At 41.3% G+C, this 25,617-nt stretch overlaps 1 protein-coding gene across 1 annotated transcript; it reads right to left on the reverse strand.

The window, feature by feature from the left end:
- Nucleotides 1–9,011: 9,011 nt before the first annotated feature.
- LOC120045390 lies at nucleotides 9,012–20,389 on the reverse strand. Its single transcript, XM_038990264.1, has 7 exons — nucleotides 20,307–20,389; nucleotides 16,570–16,608; nucleotides 15,932–16,153; nucleotides 15,332–15,619; nucleotides 10,213–10,707; nucleotides 9,803–9,925; nucleotides 9,012–9,649 (listed from the first exon to the last, which is right to left on the reverse strand). Exons 1-7 carry the CDS (start codon nucleotides 20,341–20,343, stop codon nucleotides 9,012–9,014), a joined length of 1,842 nt encoding a protein of 613 aa, XP_038846192.1. The 5' UTR covers nucleotides 20,344–20,389.
- Between the last annotated feature and the right edge of the window lie 5,228 nt (nucleotides 20,390–25,617).

Consider the following 25,617-nt stretch of genomic DNA (forward strand, 5'->3'; position numbering starts at 1 on the left):
AGTTTCCTTTTGGCACAGGAACTTGAAAAGAGGTGGGGTGGGTGGCTGGGATGAGGGTGAGGAGTGGAAGAAGGGGAGGACCAAAGTGTTATTTACGGAGAACTGAAAAAGATTGTACAACAGCGGAAAGAGGATGAGCCATGTACTAAGCGTCTGTACAGTGCTTTCGGAAAGTATTCAGACCCCTAACTTTTTCCACATTTTGTTATGTTACAGCCTTATTTTAAAATGGATTAAATCGTTTTCCCCCCTCATTAATCTACACACAATAACCCATAATGACAAAGCAAAAACAAGTTTTTAGAATTTTTGCAAATGTATTTCAAATAAAAAACTGATATCACATTTATATAAGTATTCAGACCCTTTACTCAGTACTTTGTTGAAGCACTATTGGCAACGATTACAGCCTTGAGTCTTCTTGGGTATAACACTACAAGCTTGGCACACCTGTATTTGGGGAGTTTCTCCCATTCTTCTCTGCAAATCCTCTCAAGCCCTGTCAGGTTAGATGTCGCTGCACAGCTATTTTCAGGTCTCTCCAGAGATGTTTGAAACGGGTTCAAGTCCAGGCTCTGGCTGGACCACTCAAGGACATTCAGAGACTTGTCTCAAAGCCACTCCTGCATTGTCTTGGCTGTGTGCTTAGGGTCTTTGTCCTGTTGGAAGGTGAACCTTTGCCCCAATCTGTGGTCCTGAGCGCTCTGGGGCAGGTTTTCATCAAGGATCTCTCTGTACTTTGCTCTGTTCATCTTTCCCTCCCAGTCCCTGCCTCTGAAAAACATCCCCGCAGCATGATGCTGCCACCACCACCATGCTTCACCGTAGGGATGGTGCCAGGTTTCCTCCAGACGTGACGCTTGGCATTCAGGCCAAAGAGTTCAATCTTGGTCTCATCCGACCACAGAATCTTGTTTCTCATGGTGTGAGATTTCTTTACGTGCCTTTTGGCAAACTCCAAGCGGGCTGTCATGGTGCCTTTTACTGAGGAGTGGCTTCCGTCTGGCCTGATTGGTGGAGTGCTGCAGAGATGGATGTTCTTCTGGAAGGTTCTCCCATCTCCACAGAGGTACTCTTTAGGTCTGTCAGAGTGACCACTCTAGGAAGAGTCTTGGTGGTTCAAAACATATTCCATTTAAGAATGATGTAGGCTACTGTGTTCTTGGGGACCTTCAATGCTGCAGAAATGTTTTGGTACCCTTACCCAGATCTGTTCCTCGACACAATCCTTTCTCGGAGCTCGACGGATAATTCCTTCAGGCCTCATGGTTTTTGCTCTGACATGCACTGTCAACTGTGGGACCTTATATAGACAGGCGTGTGCCTTTCCAAATGATTTCCAATCAATTTAATTTCCCATAGGTGGACTCCATGTTACGCCCTGACCATAGAGAGCCTTTTTATTCTCTATTTTGGTTAGGTCGGGGTGTGACTAGGGGTGGTGTTCTTGTCTAGGTGTTTTATTTCTATGTTGGCCTGGTATGGTTCCCAATCAGAGGCAGCTGTTTATCGTTGTCTCAGATTGGAGATCATATTTAGGCAGCCATTTACCCACTGTGTTTTGTGGGATCTTGTTTTCGTGTTGTTGCCTGTGAGCAACTGCATTTACGTCACGTTTCGGCACGTTTCTGTTCATCGACTACAGCTCAGCATTTAACACCATAGTACCCTCCAAACTTGTCATCAAGATCGAGACCCTGGGTCTCGACCCCGCCCTGTGCAACTGGTTACTGGACTTCCTGAGGGGCCGCCCCCAGGTGGTGAGGGTAGGTAACAACATCTCCACCCCGCTGATCCTCAACACTGGGGCCCCACAAGGGTGCGTTCTGAGCCCTCTCCTGTACTCCCTATTCACCCACGACTGCGTGGCCATGCACGCCTCCAACTCAATCATCAAGTTTGCAGACGACACTACAGTGGTAGGCTTGATTACCAACAACGACGAGACGGCCTACAGGGAGGAGGTGAGGGCCCTCGGAGTGTGGTGTCAGGAAAATAACCTTGCACTCAACGTGAACAAAACAAAGGAGATGATCGTGGACTTCAGGAAACAGCAGAGGGAGCACCCCCCTATCCACATCGACGGGACAGTAGTGGAGAGGGTAGAAAGTTTTAAGTTCCTCGGCGTACACATCATGGACAAACTGAAATGGTCCGCCCACACAGACAGCGTGGTGAAGAAGGCGCAGCAGCGCCTCTTCAACCTCAGGAGGTTGAAGAAATTCAGCTTGTCACCAAAAGCACTCACAAACTTCTACAGATGCACAATCGAGAGCATCCTGTCGGGCTGTATCACCACCTGGTAGGGCAACTGCTCCACCCACAACCGTAAGGCTCTCCAGAGGGTAGTGAGGTATGCACAACGCATCACCGGGGGCAAACTACCTGCCCTCCAGGACACCTACCCCACCCGATGTCACAGGAAGGCCATAAAGATCATCAAGGACAACAACCAACCGAGCCACTGCCTGTTCACCCCGCTATCATCCAGAAGGCGAGGTCAGTACAGGTGCATCAAAGCAGGGACCGAGAGACTGAAAAACAGCTTCTATCTCAAGGTCATCAGACTGTTAAACAGCCACCACTAACATTGAGTGGCTGCTGCCAACATACTGACTCAACTCCAGCCACTTCAATAATGGAAAAATGTATGTAAAAAATGTATCACTAGCCACTTTAAACAATGCCACTTAATATAATGTTTACATACCCTACATTACTCATCTCATATGTATATACTGTACTCTATACCATCTACTGCATCTTGCCTATGCTGTTCTGTACCATCACTCATTCATATATTTTTATGTACATATTCTTCATCCCTTTACACTTGTGTGTATAAGGTAGTTGTTGTGAAATTGTTAGGTTAGACTACTTGTTGGTTATTACTGCATTGTCGGAACTAGAAGCACAAGCATTTCGCTACACTCGCATTAACATCTGCTAACCATGTGTATGTGACAAAGAATATTTGATTTGATTTGATTCTTTATTGTTTTTTGTGCGTTTCACTCAATAAACATGTGGAACCCAGATCACGCTGCACGTTGGTCCGAGTATGCTTACGACGATCGTGACACTCCAATCAAGTTGTAGAAACATCTCAAGGATGATCAATGGAAACAGGATGCACCTGAGCTCAATTTAGAGTCTCATAATAAAGGGTCTGAATACTTATGTAAATAGTTCTAAAATCTCTAAAAACCTGCTTTGTCATTATGGGGTATTGTGTGTAGATTGATAAGGATTTTTTATTCAATCCATTTTAGAATGAGGCTGCAACGTAGCAAAATGTGTAAAAAGGGAAGGTGTCTGAATACTTTCTGAATGCACTCCATGTGAGTGTGTTTTGTGTTTGTGCACCGTGTGTGTGACAGGCTCACTAAGAGCATTTTAGTATTTATTTATGTCGATAGTGGTATTACACCTCTTATTGAAGAGGGTTATTTTTGGGCCTAGTTTGGTTACTTTCATTAACAATGTGTTTATTATAACCCACCATGTGGGTCGTCAGTCTGGTTTTATTTCATAATGAGTATGAGCCTGATTTTTGTTACAGTTTTTGTTACACGACTACCAGTAGATGTAGCTACAACAGATGGCCATGTATATCATCACTATCTGGCGGCTAACGTCCTTGAAAGCTAAATTAATTCAGAGCAAAATGTGAATTCCATCCATGATAATGTTCATACTTTTAAGAAAAATATATTACTTGTGCCAATAAAGCACAGTATTTTGTGCTGTAACATTGGTTTGCTTAATCTGGTGAAAGGCAGTTTTAAAATTCTAAGTTATTGACTTGCATACTGGTCACAATGAAGTATCTTCAGTCCGTTCAGTATTGCTTCCACAGTGTCACTTCGATAAGCACGCTTTTACAGTCTATCATGTCAACGAATTGTATATATTAGGCCTAACCTGTCTGCCTGGTTGAAAATGATTGTCAATTGAGATGGGAAGAGATGGATGAGAAGAATAGTTGCTTCAAAGACCAACACAGAATCTCCATCCAATCCAAGCTCTACAAAATACAGTGAAGAAGTACAGTATATGGTACATATTTCACATATATTTGTTGGACTCTTCAGGACATTTATGATCTGTTTCACGTCATATATGGCTGTCTGAACGTGTTTTGGCAAAGGAACATTCACAATCGGGTAAAACGCTAAAAAGTCTGCATTCAGTATATACTGTATTCTCCACCTCCAATAGTCTGGAAGTTATTGTATTGTAGCATTGTATCGGTTTCCACTTTGTCTGGACGGTCACGCTTGATATATTGCAGTGTCAGTGCGCTCTCACCGAAGAAGCTGTTTGCTTGCACCAAGGAGCCTAAAACCCACGCACGCCAGCCTGTGCCCGCCATCACGAAGCAATAACACACCGAGGGAGAGAGACCATGGTGTCGTGATCCCAACGAGCGCCCACCACGACCCTATCAATCACTCATTCGAACCAATCAAATAGTGACTGCTTTGAAGGGCAAAATGGTGCATGAAGCTATGTACCAGTCGATTGCTGACAGTGCATGTCAACCATGGGATTGATGGAGCCCCAGGCTCCCTCTCCTGCAGGGCCGTGTTCATTAGGCACCAAACGGGAAAAAACGGATTGAAACAGGGAGGAACTACCTGGACTTATCCTACAAGAAATGCTCATTCTTGCGCCCTAATGAACACGACCCTGGTGTTCATACAGAGCAGAGAAGGGGAACCGAGATCTCTCTCCTATGGAGGAATATCTCTCTCTTCAATTCCTTCCTTTATATTGTAGTCTGCACTGGAGTTTTACTACTTAGAAACATCTGTAGGCTAGTGATTTTTACACATTTAGTCAAAAAGCAATAAATAATGAATTATGAATGTCACTGTACATAATTATGTCTGACACTGTACATAAATAATAATTTTACTGGTAAGTGTTGTGAGTTGTTTAGTGAGCCTCATAGCCCAAAGATAAAGCCCACGTTTTCATTGGTAAAGCAGAGAGGGGTATCACTTGGATCAAGTACATACTGTATGTCAAAAACTTGAAGGTATTTGAGGTGCCCTTGATTTAGCTTGGAGTTGGCACTTTTGGGACTATTCCATTGACTCTTTTGCAACAAGCAAACTAACTCAAGAGCAGCTCAAGTATTTAACAGTTTTTTTACTTTTGTATTTGACCCAGGTCCGATGCTTTGACTGGAGAATTTGCTTAAGTCCATATGGCGATACTGTAAACAATAAAAAATAAAAATCACATTCCAGGAAAATAAGAATAATAACTGTTAGGGATTTTACTGTTGTCTTTTTGAATGTTTGTTTATTTTCTTTTTGTTTAGTTCTTTCCTGTAAAATGTACAATTGTATATGTTCAAAAACATATTAATGTGAAAAAATATTGTGAAAAAAAAGCTAGAATACAATGTTATTATTACTATATTATTAATATTATCGTTACTACTACTATCAACATTATTACAAATTATTCAACAGAATTTTTTAACATTACATTATATACTCTCTTTGAGCCTGTTCAGGTTTGTATGTGAATGTGAATCGTGAAATGACCTTTAAACAAATGCTTAATGAAAAAACGGTATATTACACAAAGCCTCCTGCTCGTCTGCTTCCCACTCTGTCAGCCCACAACTTTCCCTTCTTCACCCCCTGCTTTCCTTTCCCTCTGGTTTGGCTGCTAACAGGCAAAGAACCCTTCTCTCCAGATGCGAGGTGTCGTATTACTTATAAGCTCTACCTATTTATTCTCCATCTATTGATCGCTGGCCTAGAGATAATGTCAGAGAGAAATAAAGATTTTGATGGGATCTGAAAGAGGCCTTTGCCATTGTCCAGGGAGCGCGTGTACACTTTTAGAAAAAAAGGTGCTATCTAGAACCTAAAAAGTTTATTCGCCTGTCCCTATAGGATAACCCTTTAAAAAACTCTTATTGGTTCCATGTAGAACCCTTTTGGTTCCAGGTAGAACCCTTTTGGGTTCCATGTAGAACCCTTTCCAAAGAGGTTTTACGTGGAACCAGAAAGGGTTCTACCTGGAACCAAAAAAGGGTTCTCCTATGGGGACAGCCGAAGAACCCTTTTGGATACCTTTTTTCCAAGAGTGTAGGGTCTATGTAGTCATGTCAGAAAATAGTTTTCTACACTGGTCATATGGGACAGGACTCTCTCGATCCCTGTTTGTTTCTCTCTCTCTCTTTCTCCCTTCCTCTCTTGTCGTTGTCTAACATCAGGGAGAGATAATCTCTTTGCCCGACAGAGAAAGAAAAGGAGGGGGGAAGGGAGAGACATTGGTAAGTGATATCAGACAACGATACTTTAATATGACACGTGATTTCTAACTGTGCACTCTGTATTCTCTTGGCATTTCTCTGTGAGGGGTTGAGGGGAGAGAGACTGGGAGTGAGGCAGGAGGGAGGGAAGAGAAGCTGTCAGGTTAGCTGAGGTCTCTCTCTGACACGCAGCGCCGGGCTGAGGAGCTTCCTGGAGGGAACAGTGGGTTCAGCAAATTAAAGTCAAGATGGATGAGTGTAGTGCAGGAGGATTCCTCCTCTGCCCGCCCAGCACTGCTCTCTCAGCTTCCCTCTCAGTGGTATTTCTTGGGTCAAAGTTACTGGCTTCAAGGTTGTTAAGAGCAAGATCCGTTTTTACAAAGCATGATGCTGATTAGGATCAGTTTTGCCTTCAATCATAATGAATAAGATTACGTGGACAGGGGGGAGCTGATCTTAGATTAACACATCTATTCTTAGATGCTTTGTGAATACAGGCCCAGAACAGTAACCAGTTGTAGACCGTGTTAATTACCCATCCATCTTGTCTTGTGCTATTAAACCCTGCTTCACATTCCATTCTCAAACCTTATTTTAATATTATAAAATATTAACCCGTAGCACGCACTCCAGCAGGTATATTTTGCTGGTCACCCCTAAAGCCAATTCCTCATTTGGCCACCTTTCCTTCCAGTTCTCTGCTGCCAATGACTGGAACGAACTGCAAAAATCACTGAAGCTGGAGACTCATATCTCCGTCACTAACTTTAAGCACCAGCTGTCAGAGCAGCTCACAGATCACTGCACCTGTACATAGCCCATCTGTAAATAGCCCATCCAACTACCTCATCCCCATACTGTTATTTATTTATTTAGCTCCTTTGCACCCCAGTATCTCTACTTGCACATTCATGTTCTGCACATCTATCACTCCAGTGTTTAATTGCTATATTGTAATTATTTCGCCACTATGGCCTATTTATTGCCTTACCTCCCTTATCCTACCTCATTTGCACACACTGTATAGATATGTTCTATTGTATTATTGACTGTATGTTTGTTTATTCCATGTGTAACTCTGTGTTGTTGTTTGTGTCGCACTGCTTTGCTTTATCTTGGCCAGGTCGCAGTTGTAAATGAGAACTTGTTCTCAACTAGCCTACCTGGTTAAATAAAGGTGAAATAAAATAAGCAATTATTATTCCAGCACAGGTGATCCTGCACCAACGTACACCAAAGTACCATGGTAAAATGATACCGATTAAATCTGAGTGTGGGATCCAAACAACTGATTAAACAAAACAAACAACACGAGAATTGATTATGCTAATACTTTATTTCAGCAAACTAAATTATCATAATGATATATTACCAATGTTACACTGCCGCCCACTGTAAATTACATGAATATACAGTTTGGAGTACTGCATTTAGATATCTCAGATACTGTGCAACTTAAGCATAATATGTTTTATACATTCAAAATACATTACAGAGTCGGTTTAATTCGTAACCCAAAAAAGAGAAAGTGCTTGATTAATGAACAGTGCATATTTGCCTTGAAGCTCAAATGTATACAACACCAAAACATATACAAACATTTTTTGTAAAACTTTCAATGTTACAGTTGATATCTGTCCAAAAGAATCCTGAAAATGTCAAAAATTACAAAGAAAACTAAGTATTGAAATACCTCCTTTTAAACATTTCACACATTTACAGTGATAAATGCATTATCCTACACACTAGCGTAGTACCCCCCCCCCCCCCCCCCCCCCCCCTCCCTGCAAGGCGGGGGTCCCACAACCCAAAAATAAACAATTATTTTAAAAATTGGGGGGTTGGGGACCCTCCGAAGGTTGGGCATCCCAGATAGCATATGTACACGTCATATGCCATTAATTACTATTATTATTTATTTGTATTTTTTTTAAATCCCTTTTTCTCCTCATTTTCGTGATATCCAATTAGTAGTTACAGTCTTGTCCCATCGCTGCAACTCCCGTACGGACTCGGGAGAGGCAATAGTCGAGAGCTATGCGTCCTCCGAAACACGACCCTGCTAAGCCGCACTGCTTCTTGACACACTGCTCGCTTAACCAGGAAGCCAGCCGCACCAATGTGTCAGAGGAAACACCGCACAACTGGCGATCATAGTCAGCGTGCATCCGCCCGGCCCGCCACAAGGAGTCGATAGAGCGTGATAGGACAAGGACATCCCGGGAGGCCAAACCCTCCCCTAACCCAGACGACGCTGGACCATTGGTCTCCCGGTCGCGGCCAGCTGCAACACAGCCTAGGATCGAACCTGGCTCTGTAGGGATGCCTCAAGTACTGCAATGCAGTGCCTTAGACCGCTGCGTCACTCGGGAGGAATTATTTATTTTTATTACAGGAAATTAGCTTTAAAACTACAAACTGTTCTCACAGACTCATGGCAAAATGTATAGAATAGCAGGAAATTAGCTCTAAAACAGCAAACTTTTCTTTCAGCCTAATGGCAAAATGGGTCAAATAGCATGAGCTTAGCTATAAAACTGCCTTGCTTGGACCTGCGGGGGGCCCTGCAAAACTGCGCTACGCCACCGATCCTACACCCCACCTTTCCTCTTGTCATTACAGGACTTCCTATTGTCTCAGATCTAGGCCTACTTCTCCTCCTCTCCCCCTTCTGCTCCCAGAGATCGGTATACCCCTCTTTAGCCTTCTCCAATGCTTCAAACTCTCCATCTCACTCTTTGCCTCCTTCTGCCCCCAAAGCATGGAGCAAATCCTCAGTTCCCCCATCTTTGGACTTTTTCAACGCTTCATAACCCCCATCTCCCCCATCCCCACCTTTCGCCCCCTTTTCCCCCAAGGTGTGGTACAGATCCCCAGTTCCCCCATCTTGGGACTTTTTCAACGCTTCATACCCCCCATCTCCCCCATCCCCACCTTTCGCCCCCTTTTCCCCCAAGGTGTGGTACAGATCCCCAGTTCCCCCATCTTGGGACTTTTTCAACGCTTCATACCCCCCATCTCCCCCATCCCCACCTTTCGCCCCCTTTTCCCCCAAGGTGTGGTACAGATCCCCAGTTCCCCCATCTTTGGACTTTTTCAACGCTTCATACCCCCCATTTCCCCCATCCCCACCTTTCGCCGCCCCTTCCTCCAAGGTGTGGTACTCCTCCTCCTTTCCTTCCCCTTTCTTCAGCGCTTCGTACGCTCCCTCTGTTTTCTCTCCTCCTGCTGGTTCTGCTGGAGTTGTGTTCAGGGTGTCGTACTCTCCCTCTCTCTTGGTACCATCTTTTTTGTGGAGCTCCTCGTACCCCCCATCTCCTCCATCCTGAGACTTCACTGTCATCAGGGGCACATCTTGGTAAATGGACTCTAGCAGACAAACACAGACAATACATTTTAAATGAAGAACTTTTGAATGGTAAAAAATTGATGTCATGTAAAAGACTTACGTGTCATTTAAACAAACATGTATGTGTGTGCACACAAAAACACAGTGGCTGAGGATATCAGTTGTAGGCTTACCTTCATCAGTCCTCCTCTTGTGATACATGAGTATGGCTCCTACTATGACCAGCACAACCCCCAAGACGATCACCACAATGGTGATCAGTAGCACAGTAGGACGAGGGTCGACGTCATCTGTCACTATGAGTAAAGCAGAAAGAGGATCAATGTTAGGTTTGTCCAATTCTAAAGGTTTATTAACTTTGTTTGCTTTTGCTGACAAGTATATCACAAAATAAAAAACACTGTATGATGCTCTCTCTTCAAATTACACATCAGAGTTGGCTTAAGAAGAGTTGGCTTGAGCAACTAACTTTTATGTGAATATTTCAAACTTCTATCAGGCATGTCCTTCAACAAGAATCTACTCTCATATTTTCACGCTAAAATAATATATGTTCAGTTTCTCTCATTTGTGTGGAACTCACAATGATGGATATTGCTTAGTGCAGACCTCCCGTTTTTCCACACTGCTCTGCATGCGTAACTACCAGCCGACATGGAATCTGTGTAGCTGTTGCTGACGCCTTTAGGTAGCCACTGAGGATTGTGCTGTTTGTAGTACCAGTGATAGGAGGCACCGCTGGGGCAGCTGGAGCATGAGCAGGACAGGCCGGCGGACTCAGAGAGAACTGCCTTCATAGGGGGTGCTGAAACAATCAGTTCTTGTTGAGTTGAGATGACTGTGTTTGGCTTTCCTTTGTCGCTTCGCGTAAAGGTGGCTTGACAGCTATATTTCCCCTGGTCGGACTCGGTCACATTGTCGATAACATAAGAAGAAATGGAACTGTCGCTTATTGCCTGTGTATCCTTGTAGAATATAGTGTGGCTAATTCGGTCGGTCCCTGACACAACACACCTCAGACTCAGTTTCTCCCCCAAAAGAGCAGGCCCAGGCAATATCATCATCCGTACGACCCGGTCTGGAGGAGAGATAGAAACAGGGAAGGTGGAAGAGAGGAAGAGAAAAGAGGGCATAGTTGCAAAGTGAGAAGGGAGGGATCAGATAAAATAGGGTTATCATTTAATGCAGAGATACTGTATAGTAGCAAAAAAATTGGCTCAGGAACCCAAGATAGGTAACTGGGGGGTTAGATTTCACCAGGAGTACTTTTCCCCGGTTCGAGAGTAAGCAGACGACAAATTTGACATATTTATTGAGGACTTGTGGTTGGATATGGTAAAGGTTTGTGTGTGGTTCTGCAACAAAGGAGAGACATCATGAGCATGTTGCGTAACATAAAAGGTCAAGGTGATTAGGATAAACCTATTAAACCAATACATCTCATACGCTGTGACTTAACTAGAATATACTGTACATGAAAAATAGGAAACAAACCTACTCTTCACTTAGACACACACAACTGGAAAGAAACTGGGGAATGGCTTGACAGGATTTAAATACAAACTAGAAAAGTCATTTTCCTGAAGAAAATGTAGTTTATAGTTTATAAAGATGTTAAAGAATTAGAAATAATTAGGATAGCCCGAAGATGTGAAAGCTGGTTTGGTGTCTAGCTTGAATGGTTCAAAAGTTACTGTTGGTGAGTTATTTTATGCAAATGTTTACCTTTATAATTTATAAACGATTTTAAAGAATTTGAAGTTAGGATAGCCTAAACATGAGAACTCTGGTTTGGTGTCTTTAGCTTGAACGGTTCAAGAGTTACTGTTGGTGAGTTATTTTATGCAAATGGTACCGTTATAGTTAATTTCGATTTTAAAGAATTTGAATTTAGAATAGCCTATAGCTTTATTGGCAAAGGAGCAGGACCATTTTGATTACCTAACTTTGTATTTCTATGATTCTCATTCAATCCCATGTTCATTTACGCAAAGTTTAAATGCTTATACTGTAGTTTAAAAAGTATAAATAGCATAAAAAATCTAAATGCAAGCAATCTAAGTTGGGTCAGTCTGAACATCTAAACGTTGGTATGGTGTTGATAGGTTAAATGGTGTAGGAGAAGATACAGCAGGTGAAGAATTAAAAAATATTGTTACCTTTTAAGTCTACGGCCTTTTTTTGCCATTGAAATGCATTGGTAGCTAATTTAAATATTGTTGTAGTAAAAAAATGCTAACAAAAATATTTTCTCAAGTAGTCTAAGTTGGAGCAGTCTGCATATTTGGAAGTTGGTTTCGTGTTAATGGCTTAAATCGTTTAAGCGCTAAAGCGAGCCAAATAAATCAAATAATAATTGTGGTGTGCATGCTAAATTGTGAATAATTTATTGATAGGATAGACTGAACATGTGAAAGTGTGTTTGGTGCCTATAGCTTGAATTAAAAATGGAAATATCACATTTTCATAAGTATTCAAACCATTTACTCAGTACTTTGTTGAAGCACCTTTGGCAGCGATTACAGCCTCTAGTCTTCTTGGGTATGACGCTACATGCTTGGCACACCTGTATTTGGGGAGTGTCTCCCATTCTGCTCTGCAGATTCTCTCAAGCTCTGACAGGTTGGATGGGGAGCGTTGCTGCACAGCTATTTTCAGGTCTCTCCAGAGATGTTCGATTGGGTTCAAGTCCGGGCTCTGGTTGGGCCACTCAAGGACATTCAAAGACTTGTCCCGAAGCCACTCCTGTGTTGTCTTGGCTGTGTGCTCAGGGTCGTTGTCCTGTTGGAAGGTGAACCTTTGCTCCAGTCTGAGTTCAATCTTGGTTTCATCAGACCAGAGAATCTTGTTTCTCATGGTCTGAGAGTCCTTTAGGTGCTTTTTGGCAAACTCCAAGCGGGCTGTCATGTGCCTTTTACTGAGGAGTGGCTTCCGTCTGGCCACTCTACCATAAAGGCCTGATTGGTGGAGTGCTGCAGAGATGGTTGTCCTTCTGGAAGGGTCTCCCATCTCCACAGAAGAACTCTGGAGCTCTGTCAGAGTGACCATTGGGTTCTTGGTTACCTCCTTGACCAAGGCCCTTCTCCCCGGATTGCTCAGTTTGGCCGGGTGGCCAGCTCTAGGAAGAGTCACGGTGGTTCCAAACTTCTTACATTTAAGAATGATGGAGACCACTGTGTTCTTGGGGGCCTTCAATGCTGCAGAAATGTTTTGGTACCCTTCCCCAGATATGTTCCTCGACACAATCCTCTCTCTGAGCTACACGGACAATTCCTTCGACCTCATGGCTTGATTTTTTTCTCTGACATGCACTGTGGGACCTTATATTGACAGGTGTGTTTCTTTCTAAATCATGTCCAATCAATTGAATTTACCACAGGTGGACTGCAATCAAGTTGTACAAACATCTTAAAGATGATCAATGGAAACAGTATCCACCTGAGCTCAATGACCTCCTTTTTGGGGGTCATGGGTCAAAAAGTTTGCAAACCACTGGGATACATGATAGTGGCAACAAATATAGTAATGATAAGCTACAATATTTCTTACAAACTATTTTGACTGGAATTGTGTTGGTCATTGTTAATAAGTGTAGCATTTTTCCAGTTTAAAATAGTTTACCCAAAACCCTTTACTCATCAGATTGTGCTGATTTCCCTTCCTATTCTTGTAATAATTGCTCAACAAGTCTGTGACCATGGTTGCGGAAACATTTTTTTTTGGTTCTCTTTTTTAGCTTGAGCACATGCCCCCCAAAAGGTCTGTGCATTGGCTTTATTGCTTAAGTATAGGCCTACTTTAACAAATATACATTTTGTCTTTAATTGTTGTTAAATTGATGCAACTTCATGTCTACTTCATGCCTTGGCAGCAGCTAATGGGGATCCATAATAAATACAAATACTGTCAACCAGGTTTTGCATGCCCAGCTGTCAAAAACAAATGTTGGCAACAAGTCATTATACTATGCCTACAAGTGGCTGCTCTAGTAAGTGATTTGCTATTAGACTATTTCTTGCTTTTGTTTTAATTCATGGCTTGGTCTTCTCATGACAATTGGCTTGTGCCTCCTGGTGAATTCTTCGCAGTCTGGTTTTATCACATAAGTCCGTTAAATAGAGACTTTTGGCATTGTGCTGGAGTCAAAAGCATCTTGCGGGACTTTCACACCCAATTTGTTTTGCAGTGGTTTTCCGAACTCATTTCCCCCAATGATTTATATATTCACTAGATAACAGACGCCACCATGCCTCCATCTTGGCACTCCCCCATCGTGTAAAAAATATTTTGAAAGCTATAAAAATGCATTTATTCATGTCTACATTTGTTTTTGCCATATTTGTTTTTGCCACGTTTATTCTACAGACACGATAATGTATATGTTTTAATTATATATATTTTTTAAATGCTAAAGTATAAAAACATTTTCGTTAAAGTAGGTTATATATATTTTTTATAAAGTACTAATGTTACTGTCCCCACTACAACAACAAAATACTTAAATATGTGTAATTGTTTCCTTGAAACATTTAATTGAAATGCTGTAGAATTCCGATCATTCCTGGAGGACTGCTTCTTCTTCTGAGGAGTGCCAAAATGGCCGACCGTTAGCTTCAAAATCTTTCATTGGCCAACACATTGAATCAGCAAAGCAGGGTTTACATACATAAATTGTTTCCCCCCTAAGTTCTCTTTGTTTGGACTGGTGTGAACAAAACACCTTGGTTGGCTCAAAAAGGGTGGTCTAGGTCCGATTCCATTTGTACTGTGGTGCAGTTCGCTGCAGGTGAGAACGCAGTCTGGACCAAACACAGGAAAATAACCAGGAGCGTGCAGTATTATTTGTTGTTCGACTGCAAGCATTCTTCGACTTCCAGTGCGGTAAAGACAACTTGCAACTCCGGAAAACAACGAGCCCCGACTGGGAAAAATCTTTTGAATGGTCATCCAACTCGGAATTCCAAATGGACAATTCTGGCATATTTCTAGAGACTTTCCGACCTGAAGAACAATGACATCCTAATTTGACCTAATTGTTGTTGTTTAATTCCCAGTTATGTTGAAAGCGCCAATAGGCTACAGAATATAGCCTACTTACTTCCCAGTTAGAGCAGCTATTGCGCTGTTTGCTACCTACCGCATGTTGTTGAACCCAAAGCCAAAGTCATTTTTTGGGGACACAAGTTCAGCTTTTTGATAATCATAGATTACGTTAACGTGAGCATTTTTCTCCAATAAACAATGAACTCAACAAACAATAGACTTACATGACCACGTGGTTTTGTTTAGGCATCTTAGTTCGTTTGACATTTGGCAATGTGAAACGAAACGGAACAAATTGAAAAAAAAAATACAATGTAACAAATAATCGAACTCAGATTCGAACTATAGCTCAGGACTAGGTGTGAAAACGCCCTTGCGTCAAAGCTAGGCCTAGGCTACAACACATGTACTTCAAATTTGGAGGTCTGACACAGAGCCTACTGTAACCAATAACACTTTGACAAGGAGGCTATAATTCTTCCTAATCGTGGACAGAATAGGTATGTAACATAATGGTATGAGCACTTGACACAATATTTTAGTCCTGGGTTTCTGGGATTGAGATGATCAATTGCCAAAACATGAATTCGAGAGTTCATATTTATTCCATAATTCCTTTGAAATTATGGAAACATTGCAGCCACCAATGGTTGTTTTACCTGAGGTCTTGATGGTGATGGGGGTGCTCCTCAGGTTTGCCGTGTCACTACACCAGTAGATGGCGATGTTCTCTGTCAGTTTGTCGGGTTGAAAGGTCAACACTTTGTGCTTTTCGGTGGTCAGACTTTCCTTGAGTTTTATTTTTTGTACTTTCCCACCCCTGTACACCCAACAGCACCATCCAAACAGACTCTCCTCCTCCACCAGCAACTCCAGGACTACTGAGCCATCTATGTTGATGACTGGCTCCCCTGACTTGATCGACAGAGTGGCAGGTGGAAGGTACTCTGTGATGCAGTCCAAGGTGAAGGTGTGGAGGTGGAAGGTTCAAAAGTAAAGTAAGGGGAGAGGTTGAGCATGAAAACAGCATGTATATGACGCATGCATTTTGAACACAGCAATATTTGTATAAAAAAAAGTGTAATAATTGACCAAATGTCTGTACAACCCACAAATATACTATAATATCAAACTCTTTTGCCATATCTGTTAGTTTATGAATTCTCTGCTTAATTTAAACTACCCACATTTTATGCCACTGAGCTGAAACAATATGTTCATGAGGCTTAGGCATTCGGGAGTTGGCATGGTATATTTACCTAGAACGTTGATGGTGAAGTTGTCACTCCTCTGTCCATTGTACTCACACTCATATGAGCCGGAGTTCTTAGCGGAGGCAGCCCCTATGCTCCATGTCTGGTTGGCTTGATTTTGATCCTCATTCTTGTTGAAGAACCATTTTACCTTACCTGTGCTGTTGTCACAACTCAGAATTATTGTATCCCCAGAGTAGACTTGCTTGAATGTGAGGACCATGGAAACTGAAAAGAGATACAGGAGAGAGAACCGTTTGAGGAGATGCTTTTTTCTCTTGGTGCAAATAGGAATTCTCACAATATTATGCTTGTCACTGCTGGCTACTGTAAATCGGAGGGACAGTGAATTGGCCAACTGCAGTCTCAGAGGTAAGGTTTATGCTGCCACCTAGCGGTAGATTACAAGCAGCAGCGTTTGAGACATCGCACTTTAGAAGTGATATGAAAGTTGCAATAATGGCAAAAGCCTTTATCACACTTTCAGAGATATTGTGCAAAATTATGGGCGGAAGCAGAAAAAAGGTGGGGGCAGGTGGAGGCTTGGCGGGCGGAGTAGGTAGAAGGGCGTGTATGGTTTCTGGCTTCAAGTGAAAAATACATATTTTTGGTTGTGTGTGGGGTTGTAAACGCTGTGTACTTACCCTGGGGTTTGAGCTGAATCTTGACCACAACAGAAAACACTGTAAAAAAGAAAAGAAAATTGTTTTTACATAATTCTGTACGCACTTCCCCTTCTCTCTACGCTGTGGTAGCGTTTCACCCGTATCCAGGTGTTAAACTGGGCCTGGTGAGGCGACCTATGATCCAAATGAAAGATAGGCGGAACTGAGAACCCAGTAGCTACCTTTGGTTATGCACATTTTGAATTATCTAATGAAAAATATTGTCCACAATTAACTTTTCTGAGCCAACAACAAGAGTAAGCAACAGCAAAGTCAGATAACCCCAGTAGAATAGTTTGGTCAGCTTGTCGTATTCTATGTGAGAAAATAATATTCCTCTCAAGGCACATTCAAATTGCGGGTGCCACACAGAGAGAGAATGAATGCCCCGTCATTGTATAACATTCTTAATGCAGTCGTGGGAAAACACACATTTTGAAAGCAGTTTTGATGGCCACTGTTAAAAGAGGGTATCACAGAGCTTTCTTTTGTTACTTATTTCTCATTTCCAAAAGATGAGTGAACTGCCCCATTTTAGAACCTGAGTTTTTAGCAGGGGCATGGTTATGCTAGTTAGTCCTCGCCAATGGCGCCAACGGTGTTGAATGCTCAGGGGAGACCGGGGTTAAATGTAACACGGGTCAGCTGTAACAGGTAGGCCTACATTATATTCATAGTACATGATCCTTGGCTGAGTGACATTGGAACGTTTTTTGGGGACATTCAAGTCATCAGTATGTTGCTAATTAGCAACAAGCTAAAGTTTAGAGTTTGTGATTGCAATGGGGTAAATGCAGATGGAAAACTCTCAGCCAATGCATTTATTGCCACTATCCTGCATCAGTTAGGCTACAGAAGGTGATATCGCGTATTGCTAGATAACACCTGCCTGATAATATGGACCAATATGTTCTTGGATTTATTTCTGGAGGGGGAAATTATATTATATATAATTTTATTTTTTTAAAGTCACCAGAACTGACCTTCTTACAAACCTTCTCACTTTGTAATGCACATTTTGTTGCGTTACAAAGTGGGGGCTGTGCTAGGGATTTAATTGTGATTTATTTCACTTCTCTACACAAAATACTTCATAATGTGTACGGTACCAGTCAAAAGTTTGGACACCTACTCATTAAATGGTTTTTCTTTATTTTTACTATTTTCCTACATTGTAGAATAATAGTGAAGACATCACAAATATGAAATAACATTTGCTTAACAAATCACATAATGGGTCGCATGGACTCACTCTGTGTGCAATAATAGGGGTTAACATGACTTCTGAATGACTACCCCATCTCTGTACCCCACACACTCAATTATCTTTAAGGTCACTCAGTGCAGTACAGAATTTCAAGCACATATTCTACCAATAAGACCAGGGAGTTTTTCCAATGCCTCGAGAAGAAGGGCACGGATTGGTAGATGGGTATATCCCTTTGAGCATGGTGAAGTTATTTGTTCGGTTTCGGGTGGTATATCAATACACCCATTCACTATAAAGATACAGGCGTCCTTCCTAACTCAGTTGCTGGAGAGGATTTTGCTGAGGCCAATGTTGATTTTAAAAACAGTTACAGAGTTCAATGGCTGTGATTAGAGATCTGAGGATGGTGATTTAAAAAATAAAATACAATATAAATCCAAGGGGGTAAATGCTTATGATGGGCACTGTAAATGTATTTGGCAAATAAAGGTGATAATGATTCTAATAAATATTGTAGCGCTTGTTGTAGTTTAATTTATCTTATAGCTACCCATATTATTGATGCACCCTTCTTTATCCTTTTGTATATCCATTATCATGTCTTATTCAACAGATTATCAATTTATAAATGTAGTTCTATCTTATAGAGTTTGGACAATACCCCGTATCCATCTTGTACTAAAACTGTGGACACATGCAGCGTGATAGAATGTTTCTTGTCCAAAATGGCAGACTACCTTTTTTAAACGGAATTAAATATTCAGGGCATAGAAATTCATACTAAATGTAGAATCAACTCCAGAAGTAATTACGAGGCCATTTTAAAGATCAATTTTAAAGGCACTTTATAGAGAGGAACCAGGAGATATGAGTCCTTCCATCATTGGTGTAAGTCATTTCTCTTCCCTCTGCTGGTGATGCGAAGGTTCACTCATAACCCGCGGTCCCCGTGGTTATATCCGTGGGGTGGGAGGGTTAAGGGTCATTAAATATTGTGTGGGTGAAGAGCGGGTAGGAGCGGGCGGGTTGAATAAAGAGAAAACAACGCCTTAAAAATTCTTGTGCAATTCATATCTATAGACTACATTGAGTGTTTTCTTTCATTTGTATCTGCCTTTAGTGCTTTAGGGCATAACTACGTGCGTCATATACACGCCAATTGACAAAATACTTTTGGGAACTTGGGCAGAAAAAGATAACGTCGATCCACTGAGGCAACAAAGACAATGTCGGAGTTTAATTCAATAAGAGAAAAGCTGTGAAATGTAGAGTTGAAAATTAAGAGAAGGGAGGGCCGTAACAGTAGCTGAATGTTTGGGAAAGATGTGATGATTAATGAGGCGTTATACAAATTTGAGTCAAAAGATGTGGACTTCAAATACGGCATGTCAAGAGAACTGTATTGTTCAGATGGGTTAAATGGAATAGTAACTTAAGTTTAATGTGTTTCCATTGCATTTTCAACTCTACGGATGTTTTTACCACTAAAACTGTTGCGATAAATAGCATACTTGCACAATCTGGTTTTGGCGCATGCTCAATAGACAACAGTTAGCTGACAGTGGACAGGGTAGGTTATACGATGAGATATGAATAAAAGAAACATCCTTAAAAAAAAATTTGCCAGCCATTTACCGATCATCATGTCACCAACATCATTCACATGATAGCCTACCCTCGATATTTATTGAACATTTGCATAAAGCTCATCACCATGCACTTAATCACCATAAGTTATGAAGTTATGAAATAAGTTATTAAATTCATAATAACTTATTCCATCTGCCTATAAACTCTGCGTACTGTTCCATGTCGTGGTAGGCTACAACATCATCGTGTGATTCCAAGCTTTCTGCTGCTACATGATGGTTTTTCTATCAACCATCATGTCACCAGAATATGACCCTAATACACTGCATGCTTTCCCGAGTAGTAGTGGTAGGACCACACAACATATCCTCGTGTAACTCCAAGTTTACTTTGATATGATGGTTATTGTATCAATATTTGTGCGTTAAGGCTTTTCCACCACCAATTCTTGCATAATACATTTTACAGACCCAAACTGATCCAATACCGAGAAAATTGCCTGTCATAACTGTTTTTTATGCATTAGGTCATTCATCTGAATTAAATGGTTGGATGCAAACCCTGTTACTGACTCATATCCATTTTGCATCTAAACTACAGTAGTTATTTTCTCAAAATCCGCAAAAAACACCCTTAAATGCCTTTGAAAAGGCGACTGTCATTCACCCTCTGTCATTTAATGTTATTATTATTTAATCTTAACATTTGATCATAATACTGGATTCAACCCAGGGAATCTACAAATCCACAGAAAAAGTGCACGCAATTCACAATTTCAGTTCTATTGTATATATTTAGTTATAATATAACATACATTTTTTGGGGTCATAATATAACAGAAAAACAGTTGTATGCAGAGTTAAACAGAGCAGAAGACTGGTAGCATCATTAATTGGTGGAGATGGGGGGGGCTTACCTGCCAATATCAGGAAAAGGTATGTCATACCCATCATCTCTGTTCAGTATGCCTACTCAAGATCTGCACATCAGAGAAATTACTGGGTGACTAACAACGAGAGGAAAGTGAATGGAGAATACATATGGGGGCTGTGCTACAGACACAACAATGTTGAGGAAGTTGAGACTTGGAAGACACCCAAAATATTTTTCTATTCTTGATTATTTTAGTAGAACACTCCAGAACAAACTTCTGCACATTGGCTTTCTTGTTTGTTCCACAGTATTTTCATGAGTCTCTTAAAGCAGGGGTTCCTAAACATTTTCACTCAGGCCCCCCTTCCAGCATTGGGGAACATCCCGCGCCCCCCTGCGCACGTGCACCACTTCTATTTCTGTGGGCACAAGCACTGTTCATGACACAAACTGTTCACACCTCTCTTGTTGGCGTAGAGAACATTTTGTAGTTTTAAACCTAATTTCCTGCTATTATACACATTTTGCCGTGTCTTATATGTGTTCATGTGATATTTGAGTGACTCAAACATTACAACAGAATCAATGGGCTCAAAAAAAACCTAGCCTAAAAATAATTATCTGACATGAACTAGTTGATCTGGACATTTCTGAGTTATAAATAGCTCTAAGGTCTGCAATGACTGACATGACAAGAGAAACTGCTGATGCACTACCCAATTCATTATATACACTTTGAAATGAATTATATACACCCATTGATTATTGAAGATTATATACTGGGTGGTTTGAGCCCTGAATGCTGATTGGTTGACAGCCGTGGTATATCAGACCGTATACCACAGGTATGATAAAACATTTATTTTTACTGCTCTAATTACGTTGGTAGCCAGTTTATAATAGCAATAAGGCACCTCGGGGGTTTGTGGTATATGGCCAATATATTACGGCTAAGGGCTGTGTCCAGGCACTCCACGATGCGTGGTGCCTAAAAACAGCCCTTAGCCGTGGTATATTGGCCATATACCATCCCCCCCTCGTGCCTTATCGCTTAAATGTAACTTATAAATGCCTCATGAACTTAGCTCAACTGTCATACCCCACCAGAACCCAAGATATAAGCTTGTTCTACTTCAATGTTTGTAAACAACATAAATGTAAACAAACACTGTATGGACTCAAACCATGGTTAAAACTACCTTTTTGGGTTGCACTATCGGACGGATGATCGCTTCATCCCTCCGGTGCATTTCTCCCCCACAAGGGACATGCGGTTACACTCCGTATTCACCTCCGCTTAGGTTACAGCCCCGTTAGGTCACTGAGAATGAGGCAGTCTGGCCATAACCCACGTTTATATCACATTGTCACTTCCTTTACAGGGTAGCGGTGTACATGCTCTCTCAGGGCTCCTCCATCAGTGCAGTCTCAGGTCTCATAGCACACCCTGATCTGCACCCCTTGTATCTTCATCTTTTCTTCATGCGAATGACGGGGATTTGGAACTTGTCTGGGAGCAACATTATATCCTTTGCGTCAGACTCATTAAAGAAAAAATCTTTGTCCATTATGAGGTGAGAAAATCGCTTTTCTGATATCCAGAAGCTTTTTTCGGTCATAAGAGACGGTAGCAGCAACATCAAATGTTATTGGTCACATACACACATTTAGCAGATGTTATTGCGGGTGTAGCGAAATGCTTGTGTTCATAGCTCCAACAGTGCAGTAGTATCTAACAATTCATAACAATACACACAAATGTAAAAGAATGGAATTAAGAAATAGATAAATATTAGATTGAGCAATGATGTACAAAATAAGTTTCAAAGAATGCGAAAAAACACACAAAATAGCACAATTGGTCAGGAGCCCGTAAAACGGCAGCCATCCCCTCTAGCGCCATTATCTAGCCAAACATTTCTAGCCTGTCTATCTATGGGTAACAGGGTTGACGTGTTATGCTCGACCCGCTCAGTTTTCCACCACAAAACACCAGAAAATTTCCAAAAAGAGTAGCACTAACACTAACTCTTCAATAGCAGTGTGTGGGTAAAATCTTCGGGGAAGCCTCCCCCCAAAAAATTATTGCGTTGTGTGCTCTATAACCTGTTATATTTTGTGTTCGGAGGAAACACCATACACCTGGTGACTGTGTCAGCATGCATGCGCCTGGCCCACCACAGGAATCCCTACAGCGCGATGGGACAAGGACATCGCGGCCGGCCAAACCCTCCCTAACTCAGACAACACTGGGCCAATTGTGCGTCGCCTCCCGGGAGCGGCTGGCACGGGTCTCGAACCAGCATCTGTAGCAACGCAGTTTGCACTGCGATGCAGTGTCTTAGACCACCGCACCAATTGGGAGGCTCAATCCATAAAGTTTTTAATGCTTATCAATTGCCTTGCACAAAGTGTCAAAATACTAAAGTACTACACAGGACTCTTAAAGAATTTCATTGAAATGTTAATTGTATTTTATGATCACAGAAACAATGAGAAAATATGGAAAAATAAATAATGAAATGTTAATTATATAAAGCAGCCCGTGTAATAATCTGCCAGAAAGTAGCCCCAATCGGCCAGATTAATACATTTGGGCCAGATAACTCACACCGGAATTGGCCCAAGCCTCAAGTAATATATATGTAAATGTAGTATTTCAGATTTTATTTTAATTTGTAATAATTTTTTTATTTCTAAAAAACTGTTTTTCCTTTGTCATTAAGGGCTATTGTGTGTAGATTAATGAGGGAAAAATATATTTAATACATTTTATAATAAGGCTGTAACATAAAAAAACTTTGGAAAAAGTAAAGGGGTTTGAATACTTTCCTAATGCACTGTATTTCCACATGTGTTTGTGATTGATGTACAGTTGAAGTCGGAGGTTTACATACACTTAGGTTGTCGTCATTAAAACTAGTTTTTCATCCACTCCACAAATTTCTTGTTAACAAACTATAGTTTTGGCAAGTTGGTTAGGACATCTACTTTGTGCATAACACAAGTCATTTTTCCAAAAATTGTTTACAGACAGATTATTTAACTTATAATTCACTGTATCACAATTCTAGTGGGTCAGATGTTTACATACACTAAGTTGACTGTGCCTTTAAACAGCTTGGAAAATTCCAGAAAATTATGTCATGGCTTTAGAAGCTTCTGATAGGCTAATTGACATTTGAGTCAATTTGAGGTGTACCTGTGGATGTATTTCAAGGCCTACCTTCAGTGCCTCTTTGCTTGACATCATGGGAAAATCTAAATAAATCAGCCAAGACCTCAGAAAAATAATTGTAGACTTCCACAAGTCTGGTTCATCCTTGGGAGCAATTTCCAAATGCCTCAAGGTACCACTTTCATCTGTACAAACAATAGTACGCAAGTATAAACACCATGGGACCACGCAACCGTCATACCGCTCAGGTAGGAGACGCGTTCTGTCTCCTAGAGATTAACGTACTTAAGTGTGAAAAGTGCAAATCAATCCCAGAACAACAGCAAAGGACCTTGTGAAGATGTTGGAGGAAACAGGTACAAAAGTATCTATATCCACAGTAAGATGAGTCCTATATCGACATAACATGAAAGGCCACTCAGCAAGGAAGAAGCCACTGCTCCAAAACCACCATAAAAAAGCCAGACTACAGTTTGCAACTGCACATGGGGACAAAGATCGTACTTTTTGGAGAAATGTCCTCTGGTCTGATGAAACAAAAATAGAACTGTTTGGCCATAATGACCATTGTTATGTTTGGAGGAAAAAGGGGGAGGCTTGCAATCCGAAGAACACCATCCCAACCATGAAGCACGGGGGTGGCAGCATCGTGTTGTGGGGGTGCTTTGCTGCAGCAGGGACTGGTGCACTTCACAAAATAGATGGCATCATGAGGCAGGAAAATGATGTGGATATATTGAAGCAACATCTCAAAACATCAGTCAGGAAGTTAGATTGGTCACAAATGGGTCTTCCAAATGGACAATGACCCCAAGCATACTTCCAAAGTTGTGGCAAAATGGCGTAAGGACTACAAAGTCAAGGTATTGGAGTGGCCATCACAAAGCCCTGACCTCAATCCTAAGGACAATTTGTGGGCAGAACTGAAAAAAGGTGTGCGAGTAAGGGGGCCTACAAACCTGACTCAGTTAAATCAGCTCTGTCAAGAGGAATGGGCCAAAATTCACCCAACATATCCCGGGAAGCTTGTGGAAGGCTACACATTTGACCCAAGTCAAACCATTTCAAGTTAATGCTACCAAATACTAATTGAGTTTATTTAAACTTCTGACCCACTGGGAATGTGATGAAAGAAATATAAGCTGAAATAAATCATTCTCTCTACTATTATTCTGACATTTCACATTCTTAAAATAAAGTGGTGATCCTAACTGACCTAAGACAGGGACTTTTTACTAGGATTTAATGTCAGGAATTGTGAAAAACTGAGTGTAAACGTATTTGGCTAAGGTGTATGTCAACTTCCGACTTCAACTGTATATGTGACTGATTGCTTTTTGTATTGTTGGATTCGGGGGAAACTTTGAACATTGAGATACTAAAGACATGATAGATCAGAAACATAGTATATAAAGGAGTGAAAGAGACTGGGTTTTATGTCAGAAGTTAATGGTTCTCTGTAGAAAGAAAGTTGGCTTTGGAATGTGTTGGGTGGACAGGAGGAAGTCACCGGATTGCTATAAGGGAAGCAGACGGACATGTCGTCTTGGTTAAGCTTCTCTAGTGTCCGTGAGTTATTTACTCTGAAAAAGTAGAACCTAACAGTATGAAATTATCATTTTTGATACCAAAAGAAAATTCTAAGCTAAGCTGTCCACCTACCAGACACCTAATTTCCAGCCTCATAATTCATCCTTTTTTACAGGACACTATTATCTTGTTCACGTGGTCCAATACACTTTCTGTCTGTCTACGAAAGACGTGTGATAGGAGCTTCCTGTGGTCCTCTCCCCGAAGGTCCATGTCCCATACGTGAGATTACGCACTCATATTATCAGAGAACCGGGGTTATGCAAGTAACTTCAAGTTTTGAACTGCAGATTTACCCATGAAAACAAAGTTTAGGTCATGAGGTATTTGTCAAAACCTCTGTTTATACAATTGGACTGCACCAAACCGACTTGTGTTGTATCGTAGAGACATACTCAGCCCTGCTCAGGTTCAGTTGTAGCCCTGTACTGCTCAAGTGATGTGAGGATTTCTCTGGTTCAGCCAGAGATACTTATATCAATAGTGGGAAATTACTGTAGTGATAGTTATTTAGGATAGTGAGGATTTGGGTAATATAGTTCAATACAGAGCTGGTTAAAACATTTCATGTTTATGCATTTCTTGT

This window comes from Salvelinus namaycush, chromosome 4 (assembly GCF_016432855.1).
Source record: "Salvelinus namaycush isolate Seneca chromosome 4, SaNama_1.0, whole genome shotgun sequence".
NCBI lineage: Eukaryota > Metazoa > Chordata > Actinopteri > Salmoniformes > Salmonidae > Salvelinus > Salvelinus namaycush.